Source organism: Stenella coeruleoalba (assembly GCF_951394435.1).
Source record: "Stenella coeruleoalba genome assembly, chromosome: 3".
Lineage (NCBI taxonomy): Eukaryota > Metazoa > Chordata > Mammalia > Artiodactyla > Delphinidae > Stenella > Stenella coeruleoalba.
Window position 1 is genome coordinate 115,165,649 of NC_137148.1, and position 27,764 is coordinate 115,193,412.

The following is a 27,764-nucleotide window of genomic DNA, read 5'->3' on the forward strand; positions in this document are numbered from 1 at the left end:
CTATGGTCTCGTTCCAGACCTGTCTTCAGTGTGTGAGATGGCTTCACCCCTTTGAAAATACAGCTACTTCAGCACAAAACAACGTTATATCTTTTCCCCCCCCATCTTACATGCAGCTGAAAAAGAATGACAGGCTAGGGACAGAATACTGTGAACTTTGTACTGTTGGGAATTATCACTTGTTAAATGATCATTAGCTAATGGTCACTAAATTTACATATTCAGGAAATTATATATAGAGTACTGCAAAAACACAGTAGAAGATTGAAGTTTTGCCCATTTCAGCTCAGGAAATCCCTTCACTCCCAAGCATCATAATATGTTGTCCTTTCGACTCCAAAGTTTACTGCTGTTACTGTTTCTCTTCCTTTTGATCTTCCTTTTGCTCCCCAGTGCCAGAACTTCCAGAGCCTTCCCGCTCAGATGCCATCTGTAAGAAAACATTTGAGAATCACTTGTTTAATGTTAAGGGTGACAGTTTGCTCTCTGATGAACTAAAAACGAAAAAGCCATATCCTGCCTGTTCCACTCTCCCAGTTTTAGTGATTTCTTCCCTTTGACCTCACCCTCCCTCCCTCCCTCCCTCCCACCCACCCAACGTAGTCAAGAAGGCAGGAAGAAGGATATTTCCAATTCCAATACTCCCAGTTCCATAAATGGCTATGTAGGAGCCATCAGTGACAGTAATCAAGAGCAGTTACATCAAGTTAGGAGCAAAATATTCATTGAGTAAAACAGCCTTGTACCTTTTTGTATGCCATTTCGAAGAGCTTCAATGATGCTTGCTGAAGGGAAGATGCTGCCTGCCTTATGTTTTCTCCTGTTTCACTGTCTTTTCGAGCGAGGAGCTCCCTCATTTTGGAAATCTCTTCTTTTAGCTTGTGGCACTTAAAAACAAAACAACACCAGACCCTCACTTTTTCTGGTTCTTATCCCATAACACACAGCAGAATGTTTAGAAACATTTTTTAAAAACTAAATTCCTATCAAGACCCACACAGAAAAAATGACCTTCACTGACATTGGTGACGATGCCTCCCAACTTCTTGAGCTATTTTAAAAGAGGGTTTACCTCATCAGCAGGCAATTGGTCCTTGAATTCTTCCATCTTGGTTTCTGTGTCATGAATGATTCCTTCAGCCATATTAACTGCTTCAACTCGTTCCTAAGAGAAATTAAAAATGTAGTATGAATGAAGACTTCCCAATCAACTAGTTGGCTGAATGTCCTCATTAAGAAGACAACATGAAAACTGCTACACACAGTTAACAGAGTATAAACAGTTAAGAGGGAGAAATCACTGTGGTCTGAGATGTCTGTAAGAGGTTTTAGCTGGATGCTGTTAACATGAAAATTTTGATATGGGAAGACTGAGAATAAATAAGAAAGGCATTTCACATAGAAGTTATGAGCAAAGTAATCACCTTCTTTCGCCGGTCTTCCTCAGCATACTTCTCTGCATTTTTAACCATATTTTCAATATCATCTTTGCTTAACCCACCGGAAGACTGGATCACAACTATAGTGAAAAGAAGGCACCTCATTATTTCCCAGGAAAACTATATGCTTCTTCCTCTACTGTATTAAGAAAAAGAATCCTCCTCTTCAAAGTAGCTGTCTTGATGTGCATTATGAAGAAGGGGAATATCCTATTGTTCTACAATAAGCAGAGGGAAACCAAGGGTCTAAAATATACAGAGAACAACTAACTGTCCTACCTACCAAAACTTCAGCAATCCAGAGGCTCAGTGCTTGCCTTTTTTGGGGGAATAAACACCATACCTGTTAATGTGACACTGATAACTGAGGAGAAAGAGGGCAAAGAGGACTCATCATCCTCCCCTGAGGCTAAGGGAAAAGGTAATGCCCAATCTAGAGGGTCTAGTTCCCAACAGAGAGAAGTCCCTCACCTCACTCTTACAGTCTTAATAAATAAGAGTACTTACTCTGCTGCTCGCGTCCTGTACCCTTATCTTTGGCAGAAACATGTACAATCCCATTGGCATCAATGTCAAATGTAACTTCAATCTGAGGGACTCCACGAGGGGCTGGGGGAATCCCAATCTAGAATAAATAAATACCAGAGTAAGCTCCTCTCACAAAGGGGTCCAGTGCTCTATTTCCAAAACCTATACGGTCTTCTGGGGAAGAAATTACTTGGTTTCTGGGAGGAACAAGTGAAACTTTCACTTAAATGTACAAAAACATGAGTTTGTCGGTGAGGGTGGTAATTTTATTGCTGCTTGAAATAAACAGGACTCATACTAGTGAAGGCTGGCTATAGCAAGTAACCACAGTGGCTTTATGTACCTAAGGATACACAATGCGTGAAGAGTAAACTTTTCCATCATTCATCCCAACAAGCAATAAGCGATGCTGACTAGAAGCCAGTAACAAGGGACTTCCCTGGCGGTCCAGTGGTTAAGACTCTGCACTTCCATTGCAGAGGGCACAGGTTCAATACCTGGTCAGGGAACTAAGATCCCACATGCCACAGAGCATGGCCAAAAAAAAAAGATGACGATGACAAAGTAGCAGCCAATAACAATATCAAATGTCTTTAAAAGTAGTAAAATAGTAATCAGGAATTTCTTCTAATAAGCACTGTTTATGAACATTTCCCTGGCTTTTACAAGCTTCTTTATTTAGTTCCTAAGGCACAAGAAGCAGGGCTTTCAGGTAAAAACTGAAGCCATGGTTATCCAGTTGCAGAATTCATTTGAATACTATGCTAAGATAACACAGACTACGTCTGTCAGCAGTTTATGGTAACATTAGGGGTTAGAATAGTGTAACTTCACCATAAAAAAATGAACATAACATTCATGATTCCCAATACCTACCAAAGTAAACTGTCCAAGAAGTTTGTTGTCTCCAGCCATCTCTCTTTCACCCTGACACACTTTAATCTCCACTTGAGTCTGTCCATCAGCAGCTGTAGAAAACACCTAGGGAGAAAAAGGAAACTTGCTGGGTTGGCAGCCTGATTTTTTTTTTTTCCCAGCCTATTCCCCCTTACAAAGTGCAACAAACCAAAGGAAGAAATTCACCTCCCAACACTGGAAGAATCCTAATGTACACTATGTTCAGAACAAAGGCTCAGGTCTTTACAGAGAACAGGAGTAGGATTAGCACAGCAAAAGGGCATACAATAGCTATTGTTTTCAGCTAAGCAAAGGCATTGTACAAAGATGCAGCATTAGCACAGAAGGCCTCAAGAGAAGGAGCTATAAAAAGCGAGATGTTGAAACATGCTCATCCAAAGAAATGGGTCAGAGAGAGGACATTTATTTTATGCTCATAGTCACAGGAAATCACCACACACTTCAGAATGATGTGTTGGCAATACGTCACTTCAAACATAGCAATAGCCATAGTTCTTTCAGAAAAACACCAAACCTGAGAAAGGAAATAATTCTTAATCTAAGACCAAGCCATTGTCCAAATAACCCTGGCTTGATATCTCAGAACCCCTATCGTTCTCCAGGAAGACAAGCAAACTCCCTTAGTCTCAGCCACGCCATTCTTTTTACTGCCTTTGAGAACAGAAGAGTATAGGAATTCAGTCTCAAATAATGAGGCTCCTTCTGGCAATTATTATCCTGAGAAGGAGAGACTACTGATGACTTCCCTAAAATTATCACCACTGGCTGACAGAAAGAGAACTTTTCTAGGAACAAAAGAGAACAAAGGACAAGATTCTCACCACCCCTCCACATTCAACTAGTATGGACTGCAAAACAAAAAGGAAAGTTTTCTAGGAAAAGCTCACAGAAGTGGCTACAATCACATCCTCACAGAACCTAGTATCTCTGTGACAAAGTAGGGTGGGGTGGCTTTTACCTGGCTCTTCTTGGTTGGAATAGTGGTGTTCCTGTTAATAAGCTTGGTGAAGACACCTCCCAGAGTCTCAATACCCAGAGACAGGGGAGTGACATCCAAGAGTAGCACATCTGTGACATCACCAGCCAACACACCTCCCTGAATGGCAGCTCCAATGGCCACAGCCTCATCAGGATTGACAGCTTTACTTGGGGCTCGGCCAAAGAGATCCTGCACAGTCTGCTGAACCTGAGCACCAAGAAAAAAGAACCTTGTCACTCACTACTCAGGGCAATTGCCTGAGAAGAGGAGAGTAGCACGTGTGTCCTGAGACCCCACCAGGTCTCAGGACAGGGTGCTTCAGATCCAAGAACGTTTACTCAAATTATTTTGTAGTTGAGTTCTTGTTAATGAGTTAAGTATATTATTTGGTTACACATATACTTTACTCTTGAGTATCTCATTCATAGCCCTTTTAAATTTGGGAACAATTTGCCTAAATTTTTTTATCTGGTTTCCCAAGCAACACATCAAATTAGAAATACAAGTTACAAGGCAAGGGGACTTAATTTGTATAGTCCAAGTCCTCTTCTACATATCAACTAAAAATCAGCTTAACAGAAGCAGTAGTAATTCAATACTGGGGCAAGTATGAGGCATGTTTTCCCCTCCTGCTTATTTTACTAATGCTAGGAAAAAGTTCTATTTGAGTAACATCTGGGATAATTTGTTAACATAAAAATATCTGCCTGGTTCAAAGCCTCTCCTTTTCACTTCAGATTTATTGTATGCATCATTTTCCTAAGCACAAGTACTCCAAAGGAAAAATTATGAAAATCAAGGCCCAAGATAGTTCTGTTCAAGCTATAAAGCAAGAATTACACCATCAACAGGTTCTGTGCTCAGTTATTAGTTTTCCACACACCTGTCTTTTCAGAATGATGTGTTGATAAAATGCATCATTGCACAAATCTCTGTTGAAGAGATGCCTTTAGAAACCCCAAACACTATACTGCAAAACACATGTCCAAAATTGCCCATAGAGGCTAGTTAATACCAGGATGTTAAGCTGTCTCTGACCGCAAACTTTGTTTCATTCCTAAAAATTCTATAAAACTGAAGTTCAGGATCCTCCTTGCTACTACCCCAAAGACATTCCCCCCTTTCCCAATCCTTTTTTTAAAATACCCTTTAAGAACTCTTTAGCAAGGGCACAAATTCATCCGCCTTTCAGGTCAGCGTGGTAGAAAGGCCACATATTCATGTCCCTACACAACGTAAGCCATATGTTATGTCCTAATAAATCATTATGTGTTGGCCCTCTCTGCGCTCTATGTCAAGAATTCCATGGGTCCTTACCTTGGGCATCCTAGTCATGCCACCAACCAGAATCACTTCTCCTATGTCACTTTTGCTGACTTCTGCATCTTGCATGGCTTTTTGGCATGGAGCTATGGTCCTTTTGATTAGATCAGTAACAATCCCCTCAAACTGAGCCCGGGTCAGCTTCATATTCAAATGCTTGGGTCCAGAGGCATCCATTGTAAGGTATGGCAAATTGATGTCAGTCTGCAAAGGAAGCAGGGAGACCAGTAGTGAAGTCTCTTTATTACTTCAATTAAAGACTATACCCTAGGAAAGGAAGACTCTGAAAGCCACAGTGAGGGTCAGACACTTTAAATGAATGGCCACCAAAGACAGTGACTCTTTAAGATTCAACCCAGAAGTAAACACTATAAATCTGTTATTAACAATGGAGAAAGAAATAGAGAAGCAGGAAAAATCCCCATTCAGGTGAAGAACAGTCTGTCCTGCTATTAAAAATATATTAAGGGGCTTCCCTGGTGGCGCAGTGGTTGAGAGTCTGCCTGCCAATGCAGGGGACAAGGGTTCGTGCCCCGGTCTGGGAAGATCCCACATGCTGAGGAGCGGCTGGGCCCGTGAGCCATGGCCGCTGGGCCTGTGCGTCTGGAGCCTGTGCTCTGCAACGGAAGAGGCCACAGCAGTGAGAGGCCCACATACCACCAAAAAAAAAAAAAAAAATATATATATATATATATATATATGTATATATTAAGAATCACACCACTGTGTTCTTTTACCAAGTTTTAAAAAATTTCCTTGCACATTAAAAAAAATGTGAAAGGTATGCTCTGAACCAAATAATCTGCCACTAAACCAGGGCTTTGCAAGTTTCAGGAAGATGGTTAAGAAAGCTACAACAAAAATGCTAAAGAGAAGTACAAGGACTGACTACTGCTATCACATCCCCAGAGAGTAGCTAACACTGCTACAGTCACACCATGTAACATACAGTATTTAATAAGCCTAAAATCCTGATAAGGCATGGATTAAGAATATTTAGACTAACAAAACTCATTACTAAACATGCAGAAACAGATGTCTCGGGGTGAACCCCCAGGAAAAGAGTTTGTGCATGCTGCCCCTCAAACTTCACAAAGCAAGGCCAACAGGGAATAAAGACTGAAGGGAGCAAATCCTTAACCAGCTTTCTTCAGGTAGGGTACCCTGGACAGATAAGTGCTTTACAGGGAAAATCAACACATCTTTTGTAAATGATATTGGATATAGTTTGAAGAACACCAATAACAATTTTCTCTTTCTTTGCAAAATGTTAACAAACCGCATCAGTAAATAAAATTATCTATAGCAATGCAATCCAACAGAACTTTCTGTGGCAATGGGAATATTCTCTATCTCTGCTTTTCGATCCAGCAGCCACTAGTCACATGTGGCTGAATACTTGAAATACAGCTAGTGGAACTGAGAAATGGAATTCTTAAAAATTGTATTTAATTTTAAATAGCCACATGTAGTTACTGTATTAGTGCAGTTCTATATGCTATAATGACCAGGTGAAAAACTCCAGGGTTCTCCACCCTCGAAAGCCAGTTCCACCATGAAGTTCTGTCCCTCTTCTCTCTCAATTCCAACCATGTATCTCTCACTACCACACTCTGGTCCAAGTCCTTCCTCTCTCACCACCTGGTGTGCTGCAATAGCCTCCCAACATTTTCCCACACCCACTCAGGCTGCCACAAAGAGCACTCCACCTCAGAGTGCTTTCACCAAATCTGACCATGTTACTCGCCCACCTTAAAAATTTTCAGTTGTCTGTTGTCATTATCTCAGGAAAGATACCAAATCCCCAATCTATAAAGCCTCTAGCCTTATCTTCTATGCTCCTCCTGCCAGTCTAGTCTGTACTTCAGCCACACTGACCCTTACTCAGGTCTTTACCCGAGAACCCCATACTTGCCTGACCCTTTATCTCTTCCTGATTAACTCACCTTACAGAAGCTCTCCTAATTATGTCAAACACCTGTCAGGTTCCTTTATTATAAATCTAACTTTGCCTTTTTAAAAAAACAAAATACATGCATACATTTAGAATACCACTTACTATTTACTACACATTGTCCTAAGCATGTTATATATATTAATTTACTAATCCTCTCAACTCTAAGGGGGAATGGAACACTAATTATCCTCATTTTATAGAAAACAGAAATGTTAAGTAATTCATTCAAAGTCACACAGCTAATAAGTAACGAAATAAGGACTTCATCTCCACCAGTCTGCTTGCAGAGTAACTCTTTTTTTTAAAAATTTATTTATTTTTTTGGCTGGTTGCTGCACGTGGGGTCTTCTCTGGGTGCAGCGAGCGGGGTCTACTCTTCATTGTGGTGTGCGGGCTTCTCATTGCAGTGGCTTCTCTTGTGGAGCACAGGCTCTAGGTGCATGGGCTTCAGTAGCTGTAGAACGCGGGCTCTAGAGCGCAGACTCAGTAGTTGTGGCGCACGGGCTTAGTTGCTTTGCGGCATGTGGGATCTCCCTGGACCGGGGCTCGAACTCGCGTCCCCTGCATTAGCAGGCAGATTCTTAACCACTGTGCCACCAGGGAAGCCCCAGAGTAACTCTTAACCTCTACATTACTTCTGACATTTACTAATATAATGTTCTCGGGCTTCCCTGGTGGCGCAGTGGTTGAGAGTCCACCTGCCGAAGCACGGGACACGGGTTTGTGCCCTGGTCCGGGAAGATCCCACATGCCGTGGAGTAGCTGGGCCCATGAGCCATGGCCGCTGGGCCTGCGCATCTGGAGCCTGTGCTCCACAACGGGAGAGGCCACAACAGTGAGAGGCCTGCGTACCGCAAAAAAAAAAAAAAAAGTGTTCTCATTAGTGTCCACCTCCCCAAACCACATTATAAACTCAAGGGTAATAAATGCTTCTATAAATTTAACCTACAGACTTACAATCACACATGCACAAACATTAATGTACAAGGGTGGTCAATACACCTTGCTATAATAGCAAAATGGTGGAAAACAATCCAAATACCTATTAATAGGATAGAGCCACAGTAAAACTAACCAACGTCCCGTTTCATACAGTGACAACCCCTGGGAAGAATTATAAGCTATCCTCTGGTACTGCCACATATTTCAGCCCCAACCATCATGCTGCAAATTCTGACAGCAGGACAAGGGAATACCATCAACTTCATGGATGACCCTGTACAGCTTTGTCACTCCTTATAGCTGCTATTAAAAAGAAAAAAGAAAAAAAGAAAAAAAAAAATCCAGATGTGACTGAAGGTCACCCACTTTACCAACACAATGACAGATGCTATAAATACCTCTTCCCTTCCCAGAGTGCTAAAGTTGCTCCAGTTCTGAAAGATGAAGCCTCCCTTTGCCTTAACCACTAAGAACAGAATAACAGTATGTTAGGTCCGTGTCAGGGATATAGCAAGATGGCAGGAGATCTAATTCCAGGTTCTCAGGTGGCAGCAGGAAAGCAAATCATAACCTCTGATTTGGGTGCTTCAGCTCACCCATAAAAAACATAATGCTCCTTTGCTAATGGAAAGGCTTTTTATCACCAACCAGAAAGCTGTTAAAAGAAATCTGACTGACATTATGCCAATTAGAATACGCTATTCGAGTAAACTCAGGCTGAAAAGATCCATCAAGACTGGTGGAATTTTCCACGTCTCACCTGCACAGATGAAGAGAGTTCACACTTGGCCTTCTCAGCGGCTTCCCGAACCCTTTGAAGCGCCATGTTGTCTTTGGTCAAATCAACCCCTGTCTACAAAGTGAAGACACACAATATATTAATGTTAAGAAAATAAATGCTACTTAAATTGCAGTGGTAAGGTGTAACAAAACAAAATAGAGCCATACCTTTATAAACAAGCAGAAATTGCTTATTGCGTTTAAAAATCTATAGGAAAAAAGAAGACCTACTTTGAAAAAGAAATATGTGTCTGGAGTTAGAGGATGAACTGTTCTCAGTTCTTTCCAGCTGTAGAATTCTAGCTCAAAAAAGGAGTTCCCATAATTCCTTTTCCAAAGTTTGCTTTACACCACTTCCCTTTTATATAAGATCTACTTTAATACCTGTTTTTGCTAACCAAATGAAATCTAAAAAGGATTTTCACTTTTACAAAAAAGGCAAAAAGGACAAATAATGTTCAGCGTTTGCTTTGCAGCGAGCCATTACAGAGGCAGTGTGCACCCCAAGCTCCTTCCCCAGTAACTACACTTATTTGAGCACCAAACCACCACCATAGCTTTAAACTGTCTGTGAGCATACAACCATTTATGTTGTGCATCCGTTAGCAAAATGTGTAGCTTCACGACATTTCAGCTTATCAAAAATTTCGCAGGCTCAATTTTCAGATAGTGAGGGAAACCTACACAGTCATCCCTTGGTATCTGTGAGGAATTCGTTCCAGCAACCCCTGTCAAATGCGGATACCCCAAATCCAAAGATATTCAAAATCCCTTATATAAAATGCCATAGTACTATTGTACACCAGGTGCTATAGCCTTTTTTTTTTTTTTTTTTTGCGGTACGCAGGCCTCTCACTGTTGTGGCCTCTCACAGGCTCCAGACACGCAGGCTCAGTGGCCACGGCTCACGTGCCCAGCCGCTCCGCGGCATGTGGGATCCTCCCGGACCGGGGCACGAACCCATGTCCCCCGCATCGGCAGGCAGCCACCAGGGAAGCCTGCTATAGCCTTTTGTTGTTTGTTTCCAATTTGAAGCTACGATAACCAGAATAGTTCAGAGCACCCATGGAACTAAAATGCAATTTCAGTGGCCTATTCAACACTCTCTTAAGGGAAAAAAAAATCGTAAAACAAAGCAAATAGCAGTCTGAACAAAGAAATTCTCAGTATTCCAACGTGTACGTATTAACCACACTGGTAACTAACCTCTCTTTTGAACTCCTTCACAATGTGACGCAACAAGGCCTGGTCAAAGTCTTCACCACCTAAAAAAGTGTCTCCATTGGTGGATTTCACCTCAAATACTCCTTTCTGGATTTCCAGTATGGAAATATCAAAAGTTCCACCACCTAAATCATATACGGCAATGCTAGAAAGGAAAAAGGCCGTCAGGAACAAAACTCATCACAGCGTATGGATTTCAGTAACCAAACCAACATAAATTTGGCTATTTCCCCCCCAGGTATAATTATGAAAGTTGATGACTGCATAAGTGATGTATGTCTTAACAGGTGGCCCTAATAGCAACATGTAAAACATACATACAGTTAAAATGAAATGTTAAAAAGCAAAAACCACTCTTTTGGATGAATACTTGCCAACAGGCATACCAAGGGGAAAAAATGACCACAGCCAGTACTTTAAAAAGAAAAAGTAATCAAGGGACAATCTTGAAATGAATGAAAAACACAGACCATAAAAGCCTTGGGAAAAGGTCAAGGCAGTACATTTCCAGTCTAAGTATAAGGCTCAATCACCATGAAATCAAGATGATGATTTAGGATAAGTTTCAAGGTTCCATGCACTTAAGTCTCACAAATCTAGGTGGAATTCATTGCACAAACTTACATTTTGTCTTCTGATTTGTCTAGACCATAGGCCAGAGCAGCCGCTGTGGGTTCATTAATTACCCGAAGCACATTTAGTCCAGATATCTGGCCAGCATCCTTAGTGGCCTATAAAAAAAGAAAAAAGCATTTTCCACCGTGTCCCAGGTACCATTAATTTCCTGAATAAAAATGCTAATTGGGGGGCTTCCCTGGTGGCAGCAGTGGTTAAGAATCCTGTTGCTAATGCAGGGGACAAGGGTTCGAGCCCTGGTCCAGGAAGATTCCACATGCTGCAGAGCAACTAAGCCCGTGCTCCACAACAAGAGAAGCCACCGCAATGAGAAGCCCACATACCGCAATGAAGCGTAGCCCCCGGTCGCTGCAACTAGAGGAAGCCCATGTGCAGCAACCAAGACCCAATGCAGCCAAAAATAAATAAATAAAAACAAATTATTAAAAATGATAATTAAACTCACCTGTCTCTGAGAGTCATTGAAATACGCTGGGACGGTGATCACAGCATTTTTTGCTGTATGCCCCAAGTAATTTTCTGGAAAAGCAATCAATGAAAATCATTCATGAGACCCTATCAGATGAAACAGGCTACAATTACTAATGTAGCCTAACAACCTGTGTCACTCTCTTGAGGTCACAAACAGCACCCAATAGTTTTTAGCATATGACCTAACATGAAGAGACCTTGTAGGAAAACACTCCAATTTAAAAAACCCAAGATTTCACCTTTAACATGTTAGTGAAGGCTCACCAGCTACAATGACCTAGTTTTAGATTTAAAAGAGCCACTAGTTTCTTAAATGGGAAGTTTTATCTAACAGATACAAAAGCTTAATGTCTAGTCTTTTGATTTCCCTTCTGGAAAAAAGAAACAAGCAAGCCACCATTAGGAAACCTTGGAAGAGAAATTCAATTTGTAGGGAAAGAGTAATAAAGTTTTGCCATTCCTAGGTATTCTGTATAAAAGCCACTGCAGACTCATCCAAAGGACACTGAAGTATGGAAGCCAGTGATCTCAGAGGAATCATGCTGTTCTCTAAATTTTCCCAGATATGAACTAAGCTATCTCACCTGCAGTCTCTTTCATCTTCATCAACACAAATGCTCCAATCTGACTTGGGGAATAGAGTTTTCCATGAGCTTCAACCCAGGCATCGCCATTAGAGGCACGGACAATTTTAAAAGGAACATTTTTACTGAAAGACACAAAAATTATACTTAAGAAACATGCCAGCCCAACCTACCATGAGGTTACCATACACCATGAAAGCCCATCTTCCACCCCAAGAGATCCATGGCCAACAAATGAGAACTTCAGGAATTTGTTTAATGAAAACCTTTAGAGAGCACCCATTAACATGTAAAAACATCCTGATGAATTGAAACATGAACATTCTTCTCACCAAAAATGTATGCAGCTGCTTTGGAAAGCGGTAACATATAGGTATATATGACCTAGCAATGCCATTACTAGATGTCTACCCAAGAGAAATGAAAATACGTGTCCACACAAAAACCTATACACAGGGCTTCCCTGGTGGCACAGTGGTTGAGAGTCCGCCTGCCAATGCAGGGGACACGGGTTCATGCCCCGGTCTGGGAAGATCCCAAATGCCGCGGAGCGGCTGGGCCCGTGAGCTATGGCCGCTGAGCCTGCGCGTCTGGAGCCTGTGCTCCGCAACGGGAGAGGCCACAAGAGTGAGAGGCCCGCATACTGCAAAAAAACAAACAAAAAAAAACCCCTACACACAAAGCATTATTATTAGCCAAAAAGTGGAAAGAACCCAAATGCCCATTAACAAACAGATAAACAAAATGCAGTATGTATGCATACAATGGGATATTATTTGGCCATAAAAAGGAATGAAATACCGATACACACCACAACAAGGATGAAACTTGAAAACATCTGATCAGTATCAAGATGGCGCCTATGCCATTATCTACCTTATGTGTTTAACGCCAATTTATGTGGTCCAGGAATGACAAGCCAGATGTTCATGTATCATGTCACACATAGCAAAGACCTAATCTGTGAAGGCAGAATTGAATTTTTTGAAGGATACCCTTTTGGCAGGAGCAGGGTCTGTCCCAAGAGATCCTGCTGGTAAGATTCATCTATTTAGCCTTTGCATATAAATACATTTTTGCTATTACTCACATGTCTTTTTGAACTTCTGGGTCATCATATCGCCGGCCAATGAGACGCTTGGTAGCATAGAACGTGTTGTTTGGGTTGGTGACAGCCTGTCGCTTGGCCGGCATGCCAACAAGTCGCTCACCATCTGCTGTAAAGGCTACAACTGAAGGGGTGGTTCTGGCACCTTCAACATTCTCTAGCACCTAAAACTCCCAAGATAGGACAGAGAATGAGGTTCCAGTCACCACTACTGTCTTTGTACCAATCATTTAAGACACAAAACAAATACTAAAGAACAGTACTAATGGGCATACTTTTCTGCTCTGTGAATGCTGATATAGTAAGCAACTACTATTGCAGATTCAAACAACCTACAACTAAGAACATCCAAGAAACAGGAATAAATATAAATCACATCTTTCATACTCAATGTTTGGACAACGTAATCTTTCCTTCCATACGGAGAGTTAAATCTACTTCTGATTTTTTGGTGATGCCTACAAGTTTCAGGCATTAAAAAAAACTGCCAACAAGGAATTCAAAAATCCACGTGCTCCGGGGGCTTCCCTGGTGGCGCAGTGGTTGGGAGTCCGCCTGCCGATGCAGGGGACGCGGGTTCGTGCCCTGGTCCGGGAAGATCCCACATGCCACAGAGCAGCTGGGCCCGTGAGCCATGGCCGCTGAGCCTGCGTGTCCGGAGCCTGTGCTCCGCAGCGGGAGAGGCCACAACAGTGAGAGGCCCACGTACCGCGCAAAAAAAAAAAAAAAAAAAAAAAATCCACGTGCTCCAAATATTCTTGAAGAGAACCAGGTGGGAATAAAGATTTCACAAACAAAGGAGGAACAGCCTCTACTTCCTCCAGAAGGAAGTAAAAAACATGCCTTACTTAGGATGCAGCCTATGCATTATTTGGAGCTCCACTTGCTTCTAGACTGTTCCTGCACCTTTAGGCTTTGTTTAACTGACTTACAAAAATGCAGAACGTTAATTACAGAAGTAATCAACAGCACAAGTCATCCCAATGGGTCCTAATGGTAACTCAGTAGTCTTACATCTATACTAGGACACACTTAAATCCTGGGAAGTCAAATCCATTCATTTATTACCAGCATACAATTAAGCACAAAGATTCACCTCACAAGAGTCTTAAGAATTTAAAAGCAGCTTTGAAAATGTCCCTTATTTAAGCCAAAGGACGCAGAATTCTGAATTGTGTACTGGTTACCACTACATGATCCAGAGCTTCCAATCATGCTCACCTTTGCTTGTTTACCTTCCATAACTGCCACACAGGAGTTGGTAGTACCCAAATCAATACCAACAACTGCTCCCTTGATTGCTTCTGATCTGTAAGACATTTAAAACAATGCTATGATTAATTATCTTAACAGTGATCTCCAAAATGGTTATAGAACAACCTAAGAAAACAATATTTGTTACTGTGGCAAAATGCATACTCTATAAATAAACTTAGCTGTGTCTTTTTTTCTGAGTGAAGTAATTAATCACAAATTTAGAGACCATTGCTCTGGGGCTTAACATTTGTTATCTTAATGCTAAAGGAAATGAAATTATACTTACGCATAGTCCCGCCTTGAAACAATTCTAAAAGCTTCATGACTAAAGCCATTCCAGCCATCCTTAAAAACAAACAAAAAAAGGATCAGCCATGAACTACACATGAAAACTTGCACTTGTTTTAATTATTCTTCTGAAGAATACATCAAAGGTTGAGACTTTCATTCTGTTCACTGAGTGGTTACCATGTATAAAATATACTGAAATAAAATATTTCATATCTAAGAGACATTATGGTACTGAAACAAACAAGCCTAATAAAGTACAAATTTTCCCAATGAAATCAGAGAAATAAATTGATATAAAATTATCTTGAATTACATTACCAAAGGGTCTCTCAACCTTGGCACTATTGATTTTGAACAAAATCTTTGTTGGGAGCTGGGCTGTTCTATGCACTGCAGAATGTTTAGCATCAACTTGGGCCTTTACAACTAGAACCTAGTAGTAGCATGGCTACCCAGGTTGTGACAACCAAAATTATTTCCAGACTGTGCCAAATATCCCGTGGAGAAGCAAAAATACATTAAAATACTACTCAATTTCATCATCAGGAGCACTGTCTACCTAAGACTCACATATGTTACGTGTTGCAGTACAGATTTAACTTAATCAGAGACATTTCCCCTGACCTTGACAAGCTGCTGCTTTAAGGGAACTAGAATTGGTAATTTTGTGAAGTCAGTTTACGAGGGAAAAAAAAAAAAATGACAGGAGTGGCTTCCCATCAGTGTCAAAGACCTTTATTACAATCTCATCTCAGGCTACTTCCAAGTCTTCTTTTACCCAACCTAAGCGCAAAGAAATACAATTCCTGTTTCCCCAAAAGGTATGTTTTTAGTCTTACACGATAATGAACAACTATTCCATGGCCTTTTCCTGATTTGCTCATTTTTCCTGAAATAACGGAGAACAAAATTCTGGGGAGCTAACTAGTCAAATGTTCGTAAGCAAGAAAATCAGAGCTTGATTTTTAATTTACTGCTCAGATGCTCTTCCTTCCTTCGTTGTATCATAGCAACGGGGTCCTCGCACACTCTGCATTTCACAGCGAACAATCGTCCTTCTACTCAAGACCTCAAGACCAAAACTGTAATCGTCTCAAAAGGACTAATCAAGACCACTGCCCGCTACTCGATGAGATAAAACTCTAGGCTCCCAAGGAGTGTGACTCATCAGGGCCTGAAACAGGAACGCAAAACCCTGAATGAGGCCTTGAACCGGCAGCACTGAATACTGAACGTCCATTATTTTCCGTCTCTCCCCGAGGATTCTGACCCCGAAGGCCGCGGCCTGCCGCACTGAGTCCCAAGGCCGTGAGCCCCTCGGGGAAGGCCCAGCAGTCCCTTACCTGGTGGCGGGCGGCTGGGGGGCCCCGGGAGGCTGCGGCGCCGACAAGACGAGCTACTGCGGCTCGGCTGGCGCTTATCATGGCTGCTAAATGGTGGAAATACGAGACAGCAAACACGCGCTCCGAACACCGAGAATTGCGCGGCGCGGTGATGCTAGCGCTTCTGGAAACCTCCAACTACGTGAGGTGGGGGGCGGGGTTTGATCGCTGCGGCCTGGAAGCCCGCTCTTCCGCTGAGGCGCCGCCCGCGCTGCCTGATAAGAAAATACCTGAACGCTGCTTCCGGAGTCAGGGCCTATGGCTAATAACACTTCGGGGCATGATGGCAGGTTAAAGCGTGTCCTCCTGTGCCAGCTGCGGCAGGTCTGGGCTCCGTGACAGACCAGGAGGCTAAAAGCGGTATAAGGCAGAACCGTGGACAACCCCGGTCCTCGGAGGCAGAAAAGACTCAAGGTCACACGGGATAAATTGCGAACAGTCTCCTTGCGTCAGTTGCCTGAGAGGAGGGGCCTGTTGCGCCTGCGCAACTGGGATCCTACTGAGGGCCTGGAGCGCATGTGCGCAGGGAGTGGCGGAGACCGGGGAGGAGTCTAACTAGAGCTGTCATAGGACGCTCCAGCTCACGTGAGTTTGGTCCCAGCGTTGCCCTGGGAGAGCCCCGGGCGGATACACGCTCTACGCGAGTTGACGTTTCCTCCTCGAGGAGGGCGCCATTTTGTACTGCGCCTTTGTTCAGTGTGCACCTGGGGTTCAAAATCTTGGTAGTTCAGCCTCGTCATTTCTTCGTGTTCTGACCGCTTGTTGCTATTGCAGTAACTTGAAATAAACCTACGTATGCAGACTTTCGACAAATTCTTTCAGAGTTTTACCACAGAGACCTTGGGTTTTGAACTACTAAAGCAGCCCTTCATTCAGACAGAGCATTGGGTTGCCTTAGGCTAATTATCTTGCAGACCATCCCGAGAAAAAATACCTGAGTTCAGGATCTTACCTGCCCAGGTTTGCTCTGAAGCAGAGCAGGACCCTGTGGGCCCACATGGGCACAAAAGCCTTTCTGTGTCCCCCATTTATTGTTTGTAGGAAATAGGCTTCATTCAGCCTCTTTGACTGTCCCTTAGTTCCAAAAGCCAGATTCAAGCAGTTGCTAATCTGGGAAGGGAAACAAGGGAGGCGCAGTCAGGAAGCAATAGTGCAGCCCTGGCTCAGGGTCCTGGTTTGCAGTCAAGGACTATACATAATAATATCTGTGAGTTCTGTGGAAACTATCCCTTGCCCAAATGGAGGATGGTAACTTCAGGCTGAGGGCAAGATTCCTGGAGTGCTGCCCTGTTACCTCACCACCAACCGGTCAGAAGAAAGTCACACGCCCTGCACCTCTCACCCCCAAATTATGCATATAAAATCTTCCCCCAAAACCATCAGGGAGTTAGGGGATTTTTTTAGAGCATAAGCCACCCATTCTCCCTGTTTGGCCTTGCAATAAACCTTTCTCTGCTTGAAACTCTGATGTTTTGGTTTGTTTGGCCTCACTGTAAGTCAGGCACATGAACTTGTGTTCAGTAACAGCTCCTCAGGCCCATCTCAAAACCTTGTTGCTTGGGACAGATGGCGTGGGTTCTGTAACAAGATGCCACTGACCTCTCTGCTGTGACCACTTTCAGATTTGTAAGAAAAAGAATTAATTCATTGATTCAACAAATATGTCCTGGAATGCCTTGATTTTAGAAATGAAGTAATTTGTCCTTAAAGTCTCAAAGTCCAATTTCAAAAGAGAAAGATGCTCCACTGTTAAGTGACCACCACTGTGTGAGGAATTATGAAGGAAATTTGGGGGGAAGTTTAGGAGGGAAAGAAGATAGCTGAGTTCACATTGTGAGGGGGGAGGGAAGTGGGAGTAAGAAAATAAAAAGTCAAACATAATATTGCTTATAGATTATACAGATCCTAAAAAAAAAAGTACTCTCATCCTTTTATTTGTTAGTTATCATTATATTATCTTTACTTGTCTACTTCATACTTTAATTTCTCTTGTTTTCTTAATTCCCTCAGAGGTGGACTTTCCTGAGGTCATCCAAGTTACAGTCTAATGGCCCCTATTTTAAAGAGATTTGTATGCTAAAACAATATACTGATGCTAAAGAACATGGAGGGGGGAGGGATAAATTGAGAGATTGGGATTGAGATATACACACTACTATATATAAAATAGATAACTAATAAGGACCTACTGTATAGCACAGGGAACTCTACTCAATACTCTGTAATGACCTATATGGGAAAAGAACTAAAAAAGAGTGGATATATGTATAACTGATTCACTTTGCTGTACACCAGAAACTAGACATTGTAAATCAACTATACTCCAATAAAAATTATTTTTAGAAAAATAACATAGAAACATAGAGAGGAGTGACAAATAATTAATATTAAACATGGAAGCAAAATAGAAATTGAAAACTTCACATCCCTACCTTGCATATGATAAAGAGGGAGGAGGGCAAGTGGAGTAATTGGAATAACTGCATTCTCCTCACTTCCCTCTTTTCTCTACTGGTTCTCTTAAGAATTTGCTTTTCTTCCTTCTTGTTGCATATACTTAAAAACCGCACAGTGTTAATCAAAAGAATCCTGGAATCAAATGATGTTAGCTAAAGGTTGTCAGAGATGATGATTCTGGGGGTACACATATCACTGAGGTTCCTGGTGTTTTCCCCAAGAGCCTGGCAAATACTCAACATGACCACAAGGGGGATGTTGTAGCTCTAGATACTATTCAAAGCAGGAGTCTGAGAATGGGGCTGCATGTATTGTATTTGCCAGTGTGAAGGACAGGTTTTGGGGTTGTTCTGCAAATTAATATAGCCTACAGCCGGATGGCTTGAAGAAATAAGCATGAGTCCAAAAAGAGCTGGCTGCAAATGAATAAGTGTGGATGGTTAGATCCACGGCCGGGTGATGCAGTTATTCATCATACAACACAGCACTGTATTTCATTTCTCTGTTGTCATTTCAGTGTCATACTGGAAAGTGAAAGGAGCTGGTACATAATTTGCATGTGGGTAAATGTTTACCAGACAGAACAGGTGGCTGTCCAATACCTGTGCATACTATATTTTAAATTATATTCTAACTGGCATGATTTTTTTTTTTTGAGGTACGCAGGCCTCTTACTGCCGTGTAATTTTTATTTTAGCATATTTTGAGGAAACCAGTTTCAATTTTTAAGTATTTAACTCCCAGTCATTAATAGGAAATGTCATTAGATAGTAATCACTAATAGTTGTTAAGTGTTTACTTAAGTGCCCCACTGTCCTAAATGCTTTCTAACATTATTTAATGGAATGATCAAAACAATGGTTTCAAGGGAATAATACTATTGGTATTCCCATTTTGCAGATGTGGAAACTGAGGCTTAAAGTGGTCAAGTATGTTATATAGGTCACAGGGCAATTGAATGGTAAAGCCAGATTTGAAGCCAGACTGTCTGACTCCAGAACCTATACTGCTAACCACTAGGCTCTGCTGCCTCATAACAAAACTGGGTCTGATCTTTTATCTCCACATATACAGAAGATGAGTTTTGTAACACTGGCCTAATCCATTATTAACAGCAGCTATTTTAGGCAATTGAATTAAAGTTATAAAAGAATTTTTATGTAGTTTAGGTTCCAAGACATCTATAAAGAAAGTTCAATCTGTAATAGAACACATAAGATCAAGCTTATATTTTTAAAGCAGTCTCTTTAAAGTGGTGACTCAGATGACGTTTTATTCAGTTTTCCCAGAGATGAATATCATGCTGTGGCACTTTCCATCTTCATGAAATAAAATGTGACATACTGCAGGGATTTGTCATTTTTATTCTCCTTGGAATTTTTTATGTACCTGCAGCAGATTTCAGGAGACAGTTCCCACTTTTCCATTTGGGCATTAGCTATACTATATTGGAGTACTTTACACAGTGTCACTTCACTCAAGTCTGATTCAACAGAGCTTGCCCCAGTGAAGTGTAGGAAGTATTATGTCAGGTGATGTCTCTGTACCCGGGGTTGGTGACAATTAGCAGGTTTCATTTTATATGGAATGCCTGGTAACCCACCAACCTGCCTTCCTTCTGATAGGAGAAAAGAGAAATAGAGGATGACCCTGAAAGAAAACTAAGGTAGCAATAAATCAAAATAAGATGTCCCTTTGTTTAGGTTGGATATTTACATTCCAGTGATAATGCAGTCTCATTGCACAGGGTAAAAATCAGTCAGTTAACCTCACTCGGATTTTCATTCAGGTTTGGAAAACAGTCGGCTATTGGATAGGTCCAAAGAGCTGTGTGTGAGGTACCTATTTGGGGAGGGCGTAGGACTGACAAAAGCAGAGATTTGCTCTTTATGAAGACCCATTTAATAATTAATTCTTAAGGATGCAGGAGTGTTTTCTGAATGCTTTCATTTAAAGGGCCAGAATTTTAATTTATTCTTGATCAGAATGTTATAGCGGAAGCAACCCTGAACTAGGACTTGAGCCTGAACTTGGGTTCCAGAAACACAGAAAGGTCTTTAGATATCACTTAAAATCTAACCTTTTATTTAATAGATGAGGAACTGAGAGAATCAGTGAGTTGCCCAAGGTCACACAGACAGTGTTAGTTTCTGTTCTACAGCCTCCATTTTTACTTGGTATGCTTTTTAGAAATCACCCACATGATTTCAGGCTAAATGGTCAATCAGTACAGTTTTTCAAATGCTTACAGACAACTCTGGCTCATATACCCGCTTCCTCCTGTCTCAACCTTACTCTTTAAGGTACACAATTAGTGAAATTATATCAGCTATCTTTTCAGATCTCCTGGATTGCATCCTCTCTCTATGTGAGGGGCTTTTGGTTTCTAAGGTTCCCCACCTCGGCTCCCCAGCTGTCAGGAGAGGAGGTACCCAGGCTTCCTTAGGTGATGAGGATTTAATTGAAGGCTAGTTGGAAGAAGTACAGGCATTGTCTCAATACCCATAGAACCAGAGTTCTGGCAGAACAAGTTGGGTGGCTCCTCCTCCTTGGTCAGGCCCCAGCAGGACCTGGCTGTAGTGACTTGTTATCAGGCTTCTGATGTTCCCCTCTGCACTGACTCTGCCCTTTCCATGGCTCAGCTTCTTTATGTCTGCTTCTCTAATTCTTCTATTGCAGTAGTTCCTACATTTCAGTAGGCATCAGAATTACTGGGAAGCTCTTTAAGCATACCAACCCGAGAGATTTAGGTCCTGTAGGTCTGAGGTGGGTCAAGTAATCTGCATGTTTAATAGGTTCCACAGGAGATTCTGATAGGGGTGGGGATTAAGGACCACACCTTGTTTAGAAACACCCAAGTAACATGGTGTCTTCTGGTCACCACATTTTTTCATTACACATCCTATTAGAAAAATATTTGAGAGACTTCCCTGGCAGTCCAGTGGTTAAGACTGCACACTTCCACTGTAGGGGCCTTGGGTTCAATCCCTGGTAAAGGAACTAAGATCCCGCATGCTGTGTGGTGTGGCCAAAAAATTAAAAAAAAAAAAAAATTGAGCACACACCTCCATTATGTGTATATTTATGTACTTAGAAGCTATGTATGTAGTACTATTATTAAACATATATAAAAATGGAAAAAATAAATATAAATACATTTGAATACTTTCTTCCTGTACTCTAATGTATCCCCAGGGCTGCTTGTACTACCCTTGCTACCTTTCTGTGTGGCTTGAAGTACACCATCGTTATGGAGTGACTTTATTGGGCAGAGTAAAGGCACAGAAAAGTAGCACGTTGTTTCAAGGGTCACTGGGTCAGCTCATAGGCCTTTGGTTTAGGTGCCAATTCTTTGTTTTATTGAACTAGAGGTTGGGGTGGGGGTGGGAGTGGTGACTGTGTGTGGCATGATGTGAAGAAAGCTGGTTCACCTAGAAGGAGCCCTGTGACCCCCTTCTTCAGGGGAAAGGGAGAATCTGTGAGCATGATAGCTGCTGTGGGTCTCATGAACACCTGTCTTTCACCGTAGACTAATGAACTGTTTCTAAGCCTGTCAAAGTGCAAACGTGACTCCACAGAGGCTGTGGATGAGGCTACCCTGCGTGTGCCCTCTGCAGCTTTCCATGACTTCCCAGAGGAAGTCTGGTTTACTCTGGGCTGTTGTGCCAGGATGTGTGTGTGTGTGTGTGTGTGTGTGTGTGTGTGTGTGTGTGTGTGTGTGTGTGTGTGTATGGTGCTTGCCCACTTCTCTATCATTCCATTTATAGCACAGCTCCCTGGCCTAAGCTGGGGAGGCTGCTCTCAGGATTAAAGGCAACCAATAGAACACCAGCACCAAAGCCCTGGAGAACAGCACCTGTGTTTGTGTGATCAAGTGTCTACAGGTAACTTAATGAGAAGTAGTAACTGAGTCCCTGAACCCAAATACAGGTCTTCTCTGTGCATCTTCCCTGTTTTTAGATATACATACTCCCAGTAGCCAAAGAGGCTTCACTTTTCCTGATGCATAATTTGTAGTTCTTTGATATTGCTCTCTTTCCCTAGGGCACTATTTTGTGAGTGGAGCATCATTTTCGTGAGTTAGAGCAACCACATTGAGACAAGCAGACCGAAGGCATTATCAGAGCCCAAAGTCAGAACTGGACAAATCCCAGGCACGTTTCAAAAATCAAGTGACTTATTAATAAGTCATTTAAGTTGGAAGTGGGTTCCCCACAATCTTTTTTTCCAAATAATTTTCCTACCCTTACTTGGAGACTTTTTGCGTCTTCAGCTTTCTTATGTTACCTTAGGTATTTGAGTGCTGGTGTTCTATACTCTCAAAGGCCATGGAGAGTGTGCCACTGTTTTGAGCTCTGCAGAGGAGAGAGGGATGGGTGCTTCTTGGATTTAGGGCCGTTAGCAGCCGTGCATATGTGTCTATTTCCTGATTGATAGGGATATTTGAAAATAAATTATTTAGAATTTCATTGTTTTTCACTTAGCTTTATATTACTGAAAATCTCTAGGCTGGAAACACCATTTTTTCTGTCACTTTGTGTTCTTCCAGTTGGCATGTGTGCTTGCCATTTTGTGTTCTGCTTTTTATGCTTAGTTATCTTTTCTAAAAATATATACTTGTCAACCTGGTCTCATATACTTGTCATTTTTAATGGTGGTCTATATAATCTTATTCTTTCTTGAGATTCATAAGTTTATTCCACTTAATCCTCTTTGCTTCTACTATTTTGCAGGGTATGTGGAGAGATTTGCTGCATTTCTAAAGAATCTCAGAAAACAAGCTTCATTTCAGAACCTAAACCAGCATTTGCTTTTCTTCACTTTGAGGGAGCACACAGGTATTGAATTCTCTGCCACTGGGCACACCAGGGTATTGAATTCTCTTCTCTGAAGTCCATGTCTGTTGGTCTGACTGGGCCACTTGATCAGCAAGAGGTCTCAGACACCAAACTGGGGAATAAATTAAACTGACAGAGTACTTGATATTTCCAAAGAGTCACTTAGGTTCTGTCTATTACTGCAGTGTTCAAAACGTAGACATAGTTCATTGCTGTGATTAAAGCGACTTTCACCATTAGCCTCTTTGTTCCTGTAAGATATAGCGGTAGGCTATAGCTGGTTCATCATTTGGGGGTATAATGATTAGCTAAAGCTATTTTTCTCCAAAGGTCCAGTTATTACTTTAGTTTTTCTCCAAAACTTCAGCTTTAGCGGGAAAGAGCCATAAATTTTGTGACATAGCTGCCTCCTTATCTGTCTTGGGAGTTATAGACTGCACATATAAGACAATTCATGTACCTCTGCATAATGGGGTGAGCTTTAAAAATCATCAATCTTCACTTAACATGCAGGTGGTGTTGGGTGCCAGCTTTAGAAAAACTGATGTAGTTGCCAAGTTCATGAGTGTCATAAATCATTCATGCTAAGGTAGCCCAGAATCATGCTGTCCTCTGAAGCAGACCAATTTCAAGGTGGTTGTTAAACACAAAAATGTGAGTCGGGATGATTGTTTTTCAAAATCAAACACACTTTTTATTTGAAAAGTAAAACCAAATTATCTTTCTTTTTTAAGTTGAAGTCAGTTTTCTAAGACCCTCCCTTCACCCTCAAAGAATCTATCAATAATAATATCTTTTCTTCCCTGATCCCTGAATTCTATTAGAAATACATCACAAAATATATAACTTGTACATTTGCAATTGAGACCATTAATGTGCTGAAAATGAGATTCAGATGTCTCAATAAATCTTGAGGCACGTTATTAGGGGAAAACTCTATTAAATTTTTTGGGGGTATTTTCTTCTTGTGCCATTATTTTACATGAAGTTGAAACCGCACAACTAAGATGGGACTCGAACCCAACCAAAACCCAGATTGGGAGTTGAACCCACGGACTGGGATTCGAACTCACTGTCTTTTAATTAAGATTGCACAGCTGGTCTTAGGACTTAATGAAGCTCAGGTTCGTTATGTCTCAGCATAGAAGGAATTCAGCAAGAGGCAAAGTGATAGGTAAGAAATGGATTTATTTAGAGAGCTATAGATTTCATAGACAGAATGTGATCCACCTCAAAAGGCAAGAGCAGCCCTGGGAGAAACACAGTCCACAGACAGAGAGAAGATGAGAGGCGCGAAAATATGGGTTGGTTAGTTTTTATGGGCTGGATAATTTCATAGGCTAATGGGTGGGAGGATTATTCCAACTATTTTGGAGAAGGGGCAGAGATTTCCAGGAATTGGGCCACGGCACACTTTTTGGCCTTTTATGGTTGGTGTCGGAACTGTCATGGCACCTGTGGGTGTGTCATTTAGCTTGCTGATATATTACAATGAGTGTATAATGAGGCTCAAGGTCTACTGGAAGTCGAATCTTCACCATCTTGGACCTAACCGGTTCTAACCAGTGTTTGTCGTATCCTCAATGTCTACGTCTTTCTTTTAAAGGTTGTGCTCTGCCCCCTTCCCTCCTGTTTCAAAGTTACAATGGATAGTAGGCAGGCGTAGCCCTCTTCCACCCTGCCTGAGTCTTCAGGGCTAAAGAGGGGGAAGGAGTAGGGCCTAAATAGAAGTGACCCCTGGGACAGAAAGCTTGAAGCTGAGCAGTGTGATGTGCCCCTCTAAGTCGTCAGGCTTTATCCAGGTTTCTGGAAGATGGGTTTTAAACTGAAGTGTTTTATCTGAAATTTCCTCATTTGATAGATGAAGACTATGAGGTTGGATATTATTGAGGAAGGAAAACATCCTAGTATTTTCAGTGAGAAGACTTCAAAGAGAAAAACAGAGAGAAAAATGAAGTTTTGCCTGAGGCTATTAGGTTCTCAGTGGGTAGTTAAGTGTCTGTATCCCTTTGTGTAGTCTCCAGCACAGGGCCATACACCAGGTGACATGTGACTTCTCTTTGGTGTATCTCAGAAGTTCTTTTGAGGTGAATGTGTTGATCATATGGGTAGCCTTGGTTAAAGATTGTAGGGGCCAATTCCAGGCAGAACATCTTTTTCACTGAGTGTAATCTCCCACTCCCCCACTGCAAACTCACTGTTTCTTTATGCCTCCATGCCTTGTATATACCTTTCCCACTATTTGACAAGCTCTTCTATTTCTTGTCTAAATGTCGAGCTCCTACTTATCCAGTAAAACCCTCTTAAATCTCACCTTCTCTCTAAAGCCTTCTCTGGCTTCCTGAGACGGAGCTTGTCACTTGATCCTCTGTGCTTCTAGAATATTTATTCACAGTCTTGTTATGACACACACATGGGAGTTAATCAGCATATTCGTCCCTCCCACTAGACTGTGAGCATCTTAAGGACAAGAACAGAGTTTTATTAATGTAGGTATTGCTAGTACCCACCATATCTGACACCAAGTGGAAACTCAATGAAAAATCTCATCCTTTTTTTAAAAAAATTACCCTCTCCACCTGAGCACTAACATAAAGCCTTGGGAGAGAACAAAGCTTTTTTAAGTTACATTTCATCGTAATTTGTGAATGCTAAGACTAACTCACAAAGCGTTTACTTGAGTCCCCTATAAAGATGCCTAAGGGTAGAGAGCGACAGAGGCAAGGAGAAATTTCCTGCGTTCTCACTGTGTCCTGGGATTTTCTGTAGATTCTGGGCAGAGTAAGTCCTGTTCTTTCTTCCTGCATAATATCTCTAGGACTTGTATGCCTTTGTCTTCTCGCTGCAGTCATTCTAATCTAGGTGACATCTTTCCACACTTGAACTGTAGAAGTTATATCAGGTATGACTCTCAGTTTATAAATTCAGGTGTAAGGGAAGTATCACATTTATTTATAAGCTTAAATAAAGGTAAACTCCAGTTGTATGCTCCTATCCCATCTGACTGGTGGGAAATTTAACCTCATTTATATTTCATCTTCAGATCTGAATTTTGCTTCCAGTATCTTATATTTTGCCATGAGATTGGAAGCGGCTTTGAGATGCTGGTTATTGCTGAGACACCTGCTGTGCCATTATTTGCACCATCCCTTCAGGTCCAGGGCCTGAGTGTCTGATCTTCCTCCTTGACTCACAGAAACCTTTTGTGAGGCTATGAATCCTGCAGCTTAGAGTCCTGTCTCCTAGTTGTATCATGGGGCCAGTCTTCTCTAGGGTTGTGTTCCCTCCTCAGGTGCTGCCAAGGAGCAAGGTCTGGGTCCCCCTGTTGTACAAACCCATCTTCATCTACAACCCAGGGGAATCTCTTTCTAGTCTGCCTGGAGCACTTCCCTGCATTATGCTGCTCTGAGGCTGGTTTATCTTGCTCTTTTATAGTAATCTTAATGGTCTTTTAAATCCCAACCCCCTATCACTACAACCAAAATTTTATTTCCTTTATCTTAAATTTCCATGGGAGGTTAAGGGAAATATCTGTCATCCAGTTCTTTCAGTAAAAAAAGAAAAGAAAAATTTTAAATCGTGTCATATGCTGATCTCCTAACTGGCTTCCTTTCCATTTTTTCCCCTCTCTTCTCCATTCAAATTATTTTGTACGTTCCAATCAGAATAGTTGTTCTAAAGCTCTTGCCCAGAAACCCTCAGGGGCTTCTCATTGTCTCTAGAATAAAAATCAAAGCTCCAAGCTCCTTAGTCTACCATTAGGGCTTTTCATGATTTTCTTCACCTTTGAAATGCGACTTCCCATTGCTCCTTTGTCAGAGGCCCCTGGCTTAGCCCTGTTCCTCTAACCCCACACTGTCCCACCTCCTCACCACACCCGACTGATGTGACACCCAGAACAAGTGCCAGCTCAGAAAGCTTGGTGGTTAGCGCATTTCACAGTGATCTAGTCCTCCATAAACCTAGTTCTCTTCTGTACATCCATTTGGTACCTGAGGCTATGATTTATCATCTGGTGCCTGTTTCTGCCTTTCTCATCTAGATTTATGAGCCTCTCAAGTACCGAGACCTCTACTTTCTTGTATCCTGAGCCACCACCGGGCTCTTCATAGTATGGGGTGCTCACTAAATGCTGATTAATGAATATCATGACATGGACACAGGATCCTACCTAAGCACACCCAGCCCTGCCATATAGTGAGAAGCAGGAAAATGAAGGGCAAAAGGGGCCAGGTTTCATTACTGCCATAAAAATAATGAGTGTTTCATTGGTGTCTACCATCAAGGAATAGCCTCCTTGCTTGCCTCCAGCACCAGAAGAAGCATTTGCCCTAACAATGACAAACAAATTCCACTATCAGAGTAAGTGGTCCAGAGCTCCTCTGGGTGGTGGGCACTCTGGCTTTGCCATCCTTTGGCTTTTCCACAGGCTGCCCTTCACAATAGGTTTCTCTGTCATGAATGCAAACTAGCCAATCACTCTTGAACAAACCAGCTTCCCTGACACCTGCTCAAAGTAATTCTTCTCTCACCAAGCTATGGTTAATAAACACAAATGATTGCCATTCGCTTCTCCTTGGCCAATCCTGTGAGGGTGTCTTCACACAAATAGGCAGGTTGACCAGAGAGGCAGCTCCAGCTCAAACTCTG

The 27,764-nt window shown here is 41.9% G+C and overlaps 1 protein-coding gene across 1 annotated transcript; it reads right to left on the minus strand.

Moving 5' to 3' along the window:
• Positions 1-243: 243 nt before the first annotated feature.
• Positions 244-16,219, minus strand: HSPA9 (heat shock protein family A (Hsp70) member 9). The gene is made up of 17 exons (XM_079916667.1): positions 15,781-16,219; positions 14,433-14,491; positions 14,111-14,198; positions 12,872-13,053; positions 11,782-11,906; positions 11,172-11,245; positions 10,715-10,821; positions 10,073-10,235; positions 8,847-8,939; positions 5,182-5,391; positions 3,844-4,071; positions 2,844-2,948; positions 1,947-2,064; positions 1,425-1,519; positions 1,073-1,165; positions 747-887; positions 244-430 (listed from the first exon to the last, which is right to left on the minus strand). Exons 1-17 carry the CDS (start codon positions 15,859-15,861, stop codon positions 353-355), a joined length of 2,040 nt encoding a protein of 679 aa, XP_079772793.1. The 5' UTR covers positions 15,862-16,219; the 3' UTR covers positions 244-352.
• Positions 16,220-27,764: the final 11,545 nt, after the last annotated feature.

Bases quoted from the DNA above. Each gene is read 5' to 3' on its own strand.
- HSPA9 (XM_079916667.1), bottom strand. From the start codon at position 15,861: ATGATAAGCGCCAGCCGAGCCGCAGTAGCTCGTCTTGTCGGCGCCGCA. The intron at 11,246-11,781 runs GTGAGATAGCTT...TTGCTTTTCCAG, and splicing joins GAAGATGAAAGAGACTGCAG to AAAATTACTTGGGGCATACA. The intron at 5,392-8,846 runs GTGAGACGTGGA...CTTCCTTTGCAG, and splicing joins AACTCTCTTCATCTGTGCAG to ACTGACATCAATTTGCCATA.